Source organism: Hyperoodon ampullatus (assembly GCF_949752795.1).
Source record: "Hyperoodon ampullatus genome assembly, chromosome: 7".
NCBI lineage: Eukaryota > Metazoa > Chordata > Mammalia > Artiodactyla > Ziphiidae > Hyperoodon > Hyperoodon ampullatus.
This window is the reverse complement of record NC_136920.1, coordinates 10370632-10383658: the sequence shown is the minus strand read 5'-3', so window position 1 is coordinate 10383658 and position 13027 is coordinate 10370632. Positions and strand designations below refer to the sequence as shown.

The 13027-nt window shown below is 56.9% G+C and overlaps 1 protein-coding gene across 3 annotated transcripts; it reads right to left on the bottom strand.

Annotated features, from left to right (window-relative positions):
• Window positions 1-423: 423 nt before the first annotated feature.
• PYGM (glycogen phosphorylase, muscle associated) lies at window positions 424-11692 on the bottom strand (the record flags this gene model as incomplete). Of its 3 annotated transcripts, XM_079709138.1 has the most annotated exons (20): window positions 424-796; window positions 910-976; window positions 1187-1321; window positions 3328-3535; window positions 3975-4116; window positions 4244-4302; window positions 4614-4761; window positions 5103-5204; window positions 5762-5876; window positions 6173-6336; window positions 6497-6643; window positions 6890-6982; window positions 7317-7460; window positions 7877-7959; window positions 8046-8157; window positions 9441-9572; window positions 9950-10053; window positions 10138-10216; window positions 10305-10406; window positions 11450-11692. In XM_079709138.1, 20 exons carry the CDS (start codon window positions 11690-11692, stop codon window positions 647-649), a joined length of 2529 nt encoding a protein of 842 aa, XP_079565264.1. In that variant the 3' UTR covers window positions 424-646. The 3 variants fall into 3 exon arrangements, with proteins under 3 accessions (XP_079565264.1, XP_079565265.1, XP_079565266.1); XM_079709139.1 differs by lacking the exon at window positions 10305-10406; XM_079709140.1 differs by lacking the exons at window positions 10138-10216; window positions 10305-10406 and having other exon boundaries at window positions 9950-9970.
• Window positions 11693-13027: the final 1335 nt, after the last annotated feature.

Genomic DNA, 13027 nt, shown 5'->3' with positions numbered 1-13027 from the left:
AGGGCGGAATCAAGAAGGCGCCAACCACCCAGAGGCTCCTCCCCCTTTTGAGTCCGGCCCCCCCGACCGCGTGGATCTTCAGTAGTCCTGGAGGCCTCTGCCTAAGTCCCAGCTCCCGGCCCCGGGTGGGCCCCACCCGGGCGGATGCCACGCCCCCGGCCAGCCTAGCAGGCAGCTGACCTAGTATGGACACAGCACTGGGAAGAGAGGCGTGGAGGGTGACGCTTGGAAATGGGCAGGAGAGTCCGGGCCCCGCCCCCACAGGCCGCCCCCCGCCTTCTGAGGGGACGCACCTGACACGGGTGGGGGTAAGGCACGGTGACTGCGCAGCTGCTATGCCGCCCAGAGCTAAAAATATTTCCCAACAGAGAGAGGAGTAAGGAGGCTCCCAAGGAGAACCAGTTTATTGGGGAGTGGGTGAAGTTGGTCAGACCCATAAATAGGAGCGGGCGGGGAGCCGAGGACAGGACGGGAGCAGTGGCCTTAGTCACGCTGAACACTGGGATCTCAAGGCTGATGGGAAATGGGGTTCCAGGAAGAGGTTTAGAGATCTAACTCCAGTACCCCACCCTCTGGATGAGGAGCTGGAGCTGGCCCAAGGGATTGCCAACAGACTCAGGGGCAGGTTTGGGTCTGGTCTAGAGGCTCAGATCTTCTCATCAGGTGCTGGCAGGCGCTGGCGGTTAGGCTCCACGCCCCAGATCTCCCTGGCGTACTGGGCAATGGTGCGGTCACTAGAGAACTTGCCAGAGGCGGCTATGTTCCGGATTACCATCTGCGTCCACTCTCTCGGGTTCTACAAGCCAAAAGGGAGCTCTGGGTTTGCTCTGCCAGTGGGGTCCCCACCTACCACCTCATCCCAACCAGGGCCACCAAAGCCCTGCCAACCCCTGGCCCAGGACCCCTCACCTTGTACAGCTCACTGACTCTCTCCTGGCATTTAACGTACTCTTCATAATCTGCAAAGACTTTAAACCTGGAGGGGAATGGAGAAGCAGGAAGTTTCATGAGGTCAAGGGCCAAGCCCATCCAGTCCCATTGGATTTCTGGGGACCTGAACAGTGATGCTGCTTCCAAAGGAATCTAGTCCCAACTGCCCAGAAGCCTTGTCCAGCCTCCGCACCACATCTGAGCCCTACTGAGCCCAGCAGCCCCACGTGCGCAGTTTCCTGGCCGGCCAGCTCACCGGTCATGGTGCATGAGCATGTTGACAATGTCCTTGAACAGGTCGGGCTGTTTGGGGGAGAAGAAGCCACTGCTCAGCTGGTCAATGATGTGCCGAAGCTCTGGAATTCGGTCATAATATTCCTGGGCATTGTACCTGTTGGGGAAGAGCCGTAGTCAGTGCCCTGGAAATAGGTTCCTGGCTCCTCCTCCTCCAGCAAAAATCCAGCAAGTTCCAAGCCCCAGGGTCAAAACCCAGGCCCAGCCTGCTACTGCCCTGCCCCCAGCTGCCACACTCCCTCTGGAGGTCTTTCCAAGAGGCCCCCTCCCTTCTCAGCTCAGCTTTTCATCCCCCACTTTGTGGATGAGGAAACTGAGGCCTAGAGAGGAGAGAAAGGTAGTGTCAGAAGCAAAGGCCCCAAACCAAGCGCTCTTCTTCCCACACACCACCACTGTCTCCCAACAGGTTTCTTTCCTCCGTGAATGGCTTTTCTCCCCCACCATCCACAGCCCATCCCTGGCCTCGCTTTCAGGCCCCAGGAGGAGCGAACAGGTAGATCCTGAGGAACATCCTTAAATTCAAACCATCCAGCCAAGCTCATCGCTGTGTCTGGCACCAACTTTCCTCCAGGGTCCCGCTTCCTAAGGCAGCACAATCCATTCCTGAGCCACCTGGGTTCAGATCTCTCAAGACCAGTCTCATCTCTTTCCTCCCCTTCTCTCTTCCAACCAGAAACCAAGTCTGCCTCCTCAACAATGTCCCTAATCCCCATCCCCAGCACTGGCCTGCTGCAGGGGACTCCCCCTGCCATCTGGTGTCAGCCCCACACTGGTCCCCCACCTAGATATTGTCCCCTCCAGTCAAGCCTCCCTCCTGCAGCCAAAAGTGTCCATCTGGAGCCTAGTTCTGAACGTGCTGGACTTTGCTCAAAACATTTCACACTTCCTTCCTGTCCAAAGGACCAAGTCTGCCACGCTTCCAATGCAGGGGACGCGGGTTCAATCCCTAGTCGAGGAACTAAGATCCCACGTGTCACACGGTGCAACCAAAACAACAACAACAACAACAACAAAGGACCAAGTCTAAACTTTCTAGTCAAGCCCCACAGGAGAAATTCCTATCAATATTCAGTGACAGCTCTTGTAAGCTGTTGGTGGGAGTGTACACTGGTACCAACTTTCTGGAAAACAATTTGACAATGTGTATCAGGAGCCTTAAGAACTCACACTTTTTACTCAAATATCCCCTTCTAATAATTATCTTAAGGAAATAATCAGAGATGTGGACATCAGTGTAAAAGGTTAGTCATCACAGGGACGTTTATCCTAACAGACAGGGGAAATCAACCTTAATGTCCAACCATATGGAACTAGTTAAATAAGTTATGCCATGTCCATAGGATAGAATGCTATACAAACATTGAAAATATCTTGAAGACTATTTAGTGACATGGAAAATGCCTCACCAATGTTAAGATAACAGGATTCAATATTGTACATACATTATTCCCAACTTTTAAAAACTATATACACACACATATAAATACACGAAGAAAAAGAGAACTGTGGCTTTAAATCTGGGTGATGAGATTATGGATGACGGTTGTTTTATTCTTTGTGGCTTTGTATTTTTCTAACCAGTGAGCATGTACTGCTTTTATGATAAGAAAAAATCATATTTTAAAATGTTAAAAATGTAATGCCAGGAAAATGTCTTCTCTGAAGATCTATGTTTCTGACCACAAGCACAGATATAACTACTGTACTCATATTTCCCTTTTTGCCATGGCTGCCAGGGAGCTAAGAATTTCACTTTACTTCCAATTCCAGAAATAATATTATCTCTTAGGGTTGATATTATTTTCTCTTCCTTTTCCTTCAGTTCTATGTTACTTCTTTCTTTTCCCATTTCATTAACCTGATTTGTTATAAGTTACCTCAAAAGTTTTCTAACGTACCGCAAAAACAAACAAACAAACAAGCAAAAAAAAAAAACAAAAAAACCCTTGACCCAAAAGTTTTCTAGACTCGTGATGGCCGTAACTAAGACCCTTTGCAGCCTGGACCGGACTTTCCAGTCATGCCTCTTGCTCCTGGCTCTACCCTCCAGCACTCGCACCTTGGTGCCTCCTGCCCACAGACTGTGAACTTTGCAGCCCATACCCTCTCTGGTCAAGCCTTTCCACGTCCTCCACCCGCATGCCGAAGATGAAGATGTTCTCCTCTCCCGCCTCTTCTGCCATCTCCACATTGGCCCCATCCATGGTGCCAATGGTCAGAGCCCCATTGAGCATGAACTTCATGTTGCCAGTGCCTGAGGCCTCAGTGCCCGCAGTAGAGATCTGCTCGGAAAGGTCAGCAGCCGGGATCACTGTGGGGGGGCAGCAGGGGACAAGCTCAGCTCCAGGAAGAGCCCCAGACCAGCTAGAGACTCTGGAGTTAGTGTGGCCCTAGGCCTAGCCAGATTCAGAGTCCCTTCCACCCCAACGCTCCAGTCTTAACCAACTAAGTCTCTCTCTCACTGCCCCCCACCGCCCCGCCACCTCTTGTTGATTCTTGAACATCTGGGACCTAACCTGGACTCCCCCCACCCCCCAGCTCCATCGTGTGATTTAAAGGGCACCACTGAGGCCCATCTCCCCTATAATTTCACCCCATACCACCATTAAAGGGACATCCTCATGATTTGAGTATTGTCCTCTCCAGATTCTTCCTTAAAGTGCAAGCACCCTAAGAAGAGGAGATTAATATCTCTTCCTGGGACTGAACTAATCAGAGCTTCCCTAGGGTCCCCAGTGGCGGCATTCCACCTTTCTCGGCCAGTGAGACTCGGTAGTTCTCCAGGAAGATCACGCGGAGGCGGTCTCCCACCACCGGGTCGTGGTTGACCACATCCCCAATGGCTGTAATGAGTTTGATGATCATCTTGGCCATGTGGTACCCGGGTGCAGCCTGCGGGAGCACAGTCTGGGGTCAGCTCCACAATCTGACCTCCTACCCCCATCCTGCAACCCAGCCAAGCTGACCTCAACCTGGATATCAAAGAACCAGAGCCGTGGTCTGCAGCCCGGCTTCTCACCTTCCCTCCAATCATCACAGTCCGAGGCACAAAAAACTTATTGGGATCCTTCTTGATGCCTGTGGAGAAACAGAGGGATCCAGTGAGTGGGCCAGGTTTTCCCTCTGGGCAGTAACACCTGACAGCACCCATCCAGCCAGGGCTGGGCTGGGAGACAGTAGCCCTGACTTGGGCAATCACTTGCTTTGTGACCTCAGATCTGTCACTTCCTCCCCCTCTGAGCCTCAGTTTGCCCCTCTGTGAAATGGGGATAATTCCATGTCCCAAGAGTTATCCTGAGGTCAAAGGAGATGTTGATCAGGAAGTATATAGTATCCTGGGAGGTACACAGAGGGGGTAACCGAGAGCCAGAGGGAACCCTGCCACTCACGGTTGTACATTGTGATGACATGGAGGCAGTTGAGGAGCTGGCGTTTATATTCGTGAATCCGCTTCACCTGGATGTCGAAGAGCGAGTTGGGGTTGATGTGGACTTTGTATTCCCTCTCTAGGTACGCAGAGAACTTTAACTTGTTTTCCTGAAGGCAGGGGAGTAGAGAGAGCTCACCAATAGGCCTCAGCCTCAGGAAATCCTACAGTCTCATTTCTTTCCCAGGAAGGTGAGGATAGAAGTCTCCCTTGCCACCTTCATCCACTCCTGCATCAGGGCAGACATTGCTAATCAATGTCAGCACTCTTCCAGTGAGGTCAGATGATGCCTTCCCACCGTGGACTGACTCCAGGCAACTTCTACCAATGGCCTGAGGTTGCAGAAGAGATGAGCTCTATCGGCCATTCCTGACTCAGACATCCGGCCCCTCCAGCACACTCCACTCAAGCCCCGGCACAGGGGTCTGTCCCAGGTTGCAGCGCTCCTCACCTGCTTCACTTTGGCCACATCCCGGATAAAGGCTTCATCGTCCACATAGGAGAGCAATTTGTGCAGCTGGTCCAGGTCTGCGATGTAGTCCTCTCCGATGCGCTGTGGGAAGATAGCTCTCAGTTAGGCCCATGTCCCTCCTCCGTCCTCCCTCACAGAGGGGTCCCTTTCCAGGTCAACAAAGCCCCATCCACTGCAGACAGCTCCTTCATCTGCAGCCTCCCAGCTGGGGGGTGGTACATGTATGTGCATCTTTCCTCCCCTCCTGACCTTGAGCTCTGATGGCTGACCCCCATCTGACCCCACAGGCCTTCCTCTTGGCCTTTTCCTCTGACAGGCATTGACCTCAGGGCCCCGCTCCCACTCTCTGCCCCCTTCTGGTCTCACTCCAGATGTGACCTGCTGATAACCCCTCCATTAGACTGTGAATTCCACCAGGTTGACCTTCACAGCCAGGGCCTCCATTTGCCCACAGGCACCCTCATGCAAGGAAGAAAACGGTTCCCCTCCTCCAGACAGATGCAAGGCTTGGGGAACGCAGTGCAGGATGGACTTCAGCCCTCAGATGGGTGCCCTACAGTGAACCACATACACAACCACACCCAGATGCTCGCTGCGGTGACCGTGTTGACCCCTACTGGCCACACGTGAACACTCACCTCAGCAATGACCTCTGCCAGCCCAGGGTTACACATAACCAGCCAGCGCCGAGGAGTGATGCCGTTGGTCTTATTCTGGAACTTATAAGGCTCTAGCTCATAGAAGTCCTTGAAGCTACAGGATGGAGTCGGGGGATCACCAATCACCCCTGTGGGATGAAGGCCTCCTCCCTGGGGCCCCTACCCTGGTTTCTTGATGAAAGGGGCCTGGAGGGGAGGGGGAGGGTGCTGTGTGTAAGAGGGGTCATCTGGGGACAGGACTGGACTGGACGGCAAGGCTATGATGCTTGTAAGAGCGGTGCCACCCGTGGAAGGGGCCAGCTGAGGGCGACTGTGAATGGCCGGTGCCGGGCAGTGAGGGGGTGAGCGGGGGTCCAGCGGGAGGGGCGGAGTCTGGGGAGCAGGTCTTACGTGGTCTTCTTGAGGATCTCGGAGTGGATGCGAGCCACGCCATTGACAGCGTGCGAACCGGCGATGCACAGGTGCGCCATGTTGATGCGCTTCACCGCGCCCTCCTCCACCAGCGACATGCGCCTCAGCCGGTCTATATCCCCTGGGAATGCAGCCGCCACCCGCTGTGCCAGGAGAGCCCAGAGCTAGGACGGGGACCCAGGACCCAGGTTTCCAGCCCCTACCCCCAGATCTCTGTCCACAGTCCTCCCTGCCAGAGTCTCAGGAGCCATGCTTTCCATGGCCTCCACGCCCCACCCTCCACCCCGCGCTTCCTCCACTCACATCAAGGAAGCGCTGGTTGATCTCATAGATGATCTGGAGGTGCCGGGGCAGCAGGGTCTCTATCAGGTGCACGGGCCAGCGCTCCAGGGCCTCGGGCAGCACCGTGTGGTTGGTATAGGCACAGGTCCTCACAGTCACATCCCATGCCTGACAGATGGGATGGGGAGGAAGGACCCCCAGGCTTAAGCCGGACGGCTCTCCACACACACTGTGCAGCCAAGAGCCCTGGCCCTGCCACTGCCATGCCAGGTTCTAGGACACCTGCCCACTGGGCCTCACGCTGCCGTCTGTGCAGTGGGGGCGCCACCCACATCTTTCCACTCCCCAGACTGGGAGGGGAACTCTGAGATGCAGAGGGTGAGGCAGGGGTGGAGGAGGGGCCCTGAAGCCCACCTTGTTCCAGTCCAGCCGCTCCTGGTCCACCAGAATCCTCATCAGCTCGGGGATGGCCAAGGAGGGGTGGGTATCATTGAGCTGGATGGCCACCTGGGGGCGGAGGGGGGCACTGGAGTCAGTCTGGACTCCAAACCAAGGCTATGATCGCTGTCCTTTGCCCCTTCAGAGCACCCTCCCCCAGGGCCCCTCATGGTTCTAGGGTTGAGCTGGGGGTGGAGGCCCTCACGGGGGCAGGTATGGGGCAGGAGGAAGAGGGGAGCGAGGTTATATTGAGGATCGCGAGCAGATCCCCCCACACCCACCCCCAACACCCAGCCTCCACTTCCTCATCTGTAAAATGGGCGGTTCAGGCTGAGACTGGAGGGAGGAGGCATGGCACCCATCACAGGAGGTGTAGAGGCCAGCCTTCCCTGGGGCCTGGTACCTTATCCGGGAAGGCGTCGAAGCTCGTGCGCACAGGGTCTAGGCAGCCGAACTTGGAGGATTTGAAGCGGCGGATGATGTCCTGGAGTGTGGCAGCCACTACGAAGTACTCCTGCTTCAGCCGCAGCTCTTTCCCCTCAAAGAACTGGGGACAGTGCCAGGCAGGGCGGAGTCAAGGTGGTGGCCTAACACTGCTGTGGGTGTGGCCAGGGGAGACTCCCACCCACACCAAGATTCCTGAGCCCTGAGCTGCCCCACCTCAGGGACCCAGGGGTCTTTCTCCCACCAAGAAGCAGCAATGTGGATGGTAGCAGGAGGCAGGGCTAAGGACCAGGAATATTGTGGGTCTTACCAGGGAGCTCATCCAAAGTGCCCCACCCTAACCTGCTGCCCCCAGGACTCAGGCATCCTCCCACTTAAAGAACTTGGGGGAAGAACAGGACACACAGGGGCCAGCAATATGCCTTGGGTGTGACTAGGGCACCGGCAGGTGTCACTCCCCTTCTCCTGCCCTCTCTCATGCACTCTGGCTTCCTGTCCCCAGCCCAGGGGGTAACATACGTTGTCGTTGGGGTACAGGACACGGGAGATATTCTCAGCCAGGTTGCGGTCCAGCACAGCCTGGATGTAGCCACCGACGTTGACTGAGGAACGAATGTGGGGACAGGGTCAGGCTTGAGTCGAGTGTGGGCAGGGGTGGGTAGGGGCTGCTGACTTTGGCTGAACTCACAGTCCTTGAGGTTGAAGTCATTGGGGGCCTTGGCAGACCACAGGCGCATGGTATTGACGATGTTGTTGCGGTAGCCGGGCACGGGTGTGTCGTAAGGCATGGCCAACACCACCTGCGGGGCACCCGGTATGGCATCAAGAGGTGGGCATCTGCCATGCCCGAGAGGCCCTGAGAGCCGGACTCCGTGCTCCGTCCCTGCACTCCCCCAGCTCCCCACGCCGGGTTCTAGTCCCAACTCTGGGTGACCACAAGCAACCCCGCCAACCTCTCTGGACCTCGTCCATAAAGAGGGGACTTCCCAGTGCCTCCCCACACTCCCTCGCCCCTCCTTGCTAGGCTGTTGTGAGGATTCCAGGAGGAGGCGGGGATGAGCTCGGAGCCCAGGGAGGGGCCCTGTTGGTAGCCACTCTGCCATGATGGCGATGAGCTGGCCGCTGGCCTGAGCACAGTCTAGAGGACACTCCGGACTCATGGAAGGGCTGGGGGGAATCATGGGGCCTGGCTGAGGGGGTCACGGAGGTCAAGGCCATCCAAAGGGCTTACGCCTGGTTGACCACAGGGCTAATTAGCAGTGACTAATGCTGGCCCCACATCCCACAATTAGCAAACATCAATAATTGCTGCCGATAGCTGCCTGCTACCACGGGGCGGGGGCACATCCACGCCTCCCTCCCCAACATTAAGTAGCCCCTGACTGGAGCGGAGTGAAAGCTGCGGCTCAGAGAGGGAAGGGCCTGGCTCAAGAGCATAGAGCTAGGTGGGCAGCCAGAGCCCTGCTGGACCTTAGCGTGGATGACAGCAGAACAAACTCTCAATTCTGAAAGCCTAGAGGTTGCTGTGCAGCCATCTGGAGGCCGATGACCTGCAGCCACAGCAAGAGGACTGGCTGAGCTGGGATGTGGACACCTCGTTTAGCTTTTGGTTACCTCTAACTTGCTCTGTGACCTTGAACAAGTCAATTGCCCTCTCCAGGCTTTAAGTTTCTCCCCTGTCCCCCTTTCTGGGCTGTGGCTTTGTCTCCCATCAAGCCCCCAGTTCAGATGTGCAGGGGAGTCAAGACCGCGTGATTATTCTTTGATGAGTCTTGTGGGTGGTGGCAAGGAGCCAGGTCAGGGGAGAAGCATTGGTACAGCAGGGGGGCCTCTCTCCTCCTCCCAGGCTCTGCACTTGGTCTGGCTGCCCTGTGACCCTGTCTCCAGCCTCTCCTGGTTCTAGCTGTGTGACCTCGAATAAGTCACTTAACCTCTCTGAGCCTCAGTGGCATCCATTATAAAAGAGCACTAGGTCCAGTAGCCTCTAGGCTCTTTCCTTGTTTCTGTTTCCTCTAGAACCTCCTCCCCTCTCCCTCACTAGATTTCCCCACCACCACACCCGACTCCCTGGCTTCCCCCTCACCTGCGTGTCCACCCACTTGGCCCCCTGGCTGGTGTGCTCCACTCGGCCATAGAAGTGCACAGGCAGTGTGAACTCGGGTCGGGCCTTCTCCCAGGGGTTGCCGTAGCGAAGCCAGTCATCAGCCTCCTCCATCTGAGCCCAAGGCAGGTCAGGGGAGAAAGGAAGGCAGTGTCAGAGCCAGGCTCACACCACAGCAGGTGGTGAGTAGGGAAGGAGCAGTGGCCCTAATGTGCCCTATACAGGGAGGGTGTAAATGAAGGGCTTTCGGGTAGGTGGGCCCCTAGTCTGGTGGAATATCCATGGGGACACGGTGTGTGTATGAGAGTCTGAGATATTCCACAGGTGTGGACCTCCTATCCCCGGAGCTAACAACTGGCTTGGGGCCAGGGGGAAGGGGCAAGGATGTTTTCCACCAAGGCTGGGGCTGGTTCTGGATCTATGTGCAGATGAATGAACAAATAGGGGTCTTCTCCATCATAACTACAAGGTCAGGGCCCAAGGTCACTCACCTGCCAACCCCCAGAGATCTTCTGGTTAAAAATCCCAAACTCATAGCGGATCCCGTAGCCATAGGCAGCCAGGCCCAGCGTCGCCATGGAGTCCAGAAAGCAGGCTAGGGGTGTGCATGGAGGTGGGTGTCAGAGACGCAGCACAAAGGAACCCTTCTGGCCAATCCCCTGCCACCCTGCTCACTTACCCGCCAGCCGGCCCAGGCCCCCGTTGCCCAGCCCTGCGTCCTCCTCGACTTCCTCCAGCTCCTCCATGTCCAGGCCCAGCTAGAGGCAGGAGGGTATGGCAGGCATCAGGGCCAAAGGCCAGCAGGTCAATCTCCCAAGCCCCAAGGCTTGCCCCACCCCTACACACCTGGTAGGTGGCCTCATCACAGGCATTCTCCAAGGCCAGGTTCACCATGGTGTTTTGTAGCGTCCGGCCTATGTAGAATTCCAGAGACAGGTAGTAGATCCTCTGCCCGGAGAGACAGGTGGGGAGGTGGAGGGGAGGACGTCAAGGCCACCCACTAACATTCAGCCAGGCCCAGCTAGGCCTGCACCTCTCATACTTCCTGCCCCACTCCTAGGTCCCAGCATGTTCCAGCCCTGCCTCCATTTCTCCCCCCTTCTCAGGCTTTGGGACCCAACAGGCAAGATTCTGCTCCCAGCATTTCTTCTGGCTTTGGACAAATCACTTTTCTTCTCTGAGCCTCAGTTTCCTCATCTGGAAAATGGGGCTGGCCATATCTACCTCAGGGGCCAGGAGAGGTAGGAACTCCTTCCATTGTATGCAATCCTGCTAACAGCCCACCAGGGAGTCAGGACATAGGGAAGCCCCTCCAAGTGCTCCCCAAAAGGGAAATCCAGGCCCAGAGAAAAACGTCATTGGCTCAAGGTCACACATGACTCAGGGCTAGAGTCGGCCACCTCCCGTCCTTGCAGAGGGCCCCCTGGCCCTCAAGCCTCAGTCCCAAGAAGGGGACGGAGAGCTGGCAGGATCCAGGATGCTGATGGTGCCTGGTCTTCTGGTTCCCTGGGTCCCCTCCCTGGCCCTCCCCCACTCCTGCCCAGAAGTGTCAGGTTGCTGACATTTACCAGTGACCCCAACAGACATTTGATCTCACCACCCCAGCTGCGCCCCATGTGCTGCACCAGCACACACACCATGCATGCATTCAATGATATGTCCTTCCACTTAGGGTCCAACCCAGGCCACAGGGGTCTTCCTGCCCCCCAGAAGCCCCTCCATTCTCTTGAGTGAGCCCTGGGCCTTTGCAACCAGCCTCCCTGACCCGAGCCCCCTGACCTGCCCCCGTCCCAGATTTCTCCCCCTGGTTTGCCCCAGCAACCCATTGCACATGGCACCCCTGGATCCTCCAACCTCAGGAACCTGGAGTGACCCTTTAGTTTGCTGCAGAAAGCCCTGACCCCAGGGAGGGGCTGCCACTTGGTCAAGATCTCCCAGCCCCCAGGCAGGGCACCCAGCCCATTCCCCTCCCGGGGTGCCCCAAGCAGCACCTTGGGGTCCGTCTCGTAGTAGTGCTGCTGCGTGCGGAGCCAGCGGCCCACGAGGTGGTCACGCACGGTGTAGGCCAGCGCAAAGTAGTAGTCTTGAGGGGTGGCCACATTGCGGTCTTTCACGAGGGTGAAGTGTAGGTGCCGGTTGAAGCTCTTCTTCAGCTCGGCCACATTCTCCACGCCGGCCAGGCCACGCACGCTGATCTGCTTTCTCTTCTCCTGGTCTGTCAGGGGCCGGGACATGGCTGCGGGAGGGTGGGCCGGACTGACCGTGTGGACGGGCGGGCGGCCTGAGCGGTGCCTCCAGCCAGGGAGTGGAGATCCCCAGCCAGCTGGTGCTTTAAAGCCTAGCTCTGGGCAACGTGCCCCGCCTCCTCCCTCAATGGGTCGGTCTTGGCTTGGCCGCTCGGGGAGCTATTTTGGGGTGAGGGGAGGAGAGGAGAGGCAGGGAGGGCTGCCCTGGCTCATTCGCAGCCCTGCGTTGACCCACTTCCTCCAGGTCTCACACACTGGGGTCTGCTGTCTTCTGTCCCCGTCCCTGCCTTTTGCAGTGTCAGAGACAAGATGCAGCAGGCAGAGCGCTGGCTTGAGAGGCCTAAAGCTTGACTGGAGCCTCTGGGCTGTGACTTCGGCTGAGGTCGCCCTGATCTGGGCCCCTCTCCTGGTTATAGATGAAGGATGCAGCCTGATTGCGGGCCCTCAATCAGGACTCCTTGGAGAGGCCAAGGGGGCTGTCAAGGAGGACAGGTGACAGGAGGCCCAGCCTCCATCGGAGCAGCTTGACTTCGGTTCTAGATCTTCACCCAAGAGGCTGCAAACCACAGGCAGGATGACCTCTGGTCAAGCTTCCACGGTGGCCCTGGACCCGGGTGGGGAGGACACATGTGGCAAGAGGGGCCAGGACTCCCCACAGGCTGAAGGCCCAGGCGCTGAGGATCAGGGTACCCCGAACATTAGAAGGGCAGCTAGCAGAGGACACTGGGTGGCTGGGAGAAGGGGGACCGGGCCCCCCGGGTTCCAGGGGTGGTATGGGGAGGTTGCCTGAGGCAGGGCCCCTCTCCGCCCCACCCCCCTACAAAGTCAAGTCACTCTGAGCTCCCCCTGTTGCTGTCCCTCAAGGACCTCTGAAGTGACCTTTTGAGAGGGACGGTCAGATTACAGGCCAGCTTTGGCTAGAGGCCACCAGCCTGGAGCACGGGTCCCTGGGAACTGCAGTCCGGTGGCCCACAGGGGTAGAACTGAAGCACCCCCTACACAGACACACACACACACACAACACTGGCCAGTGGCATTAAGTCTCCCCATGACGCAGCTGCCAGGTGAGTAAGTGAAGGCCTTCTCCCATTCATCTCTCCCACCTGGGGCCACACACTAGAGAGGCCTAAAGAGTGGGCCAGAAACGTATAGACACCAAGGGGGTAAAACTGCGGGGGAGTGGAATGGGGATGGTGGTGTGCTGAACTGGGCGATTGGGATTGACATGTATACACTGATGTGTATAAAATTGATGACAAATAAGAACCTGCTGTATTAAAAAAAAAAAAGAGTGGGCCAGGTTCACAAATGTGACTTCACCCG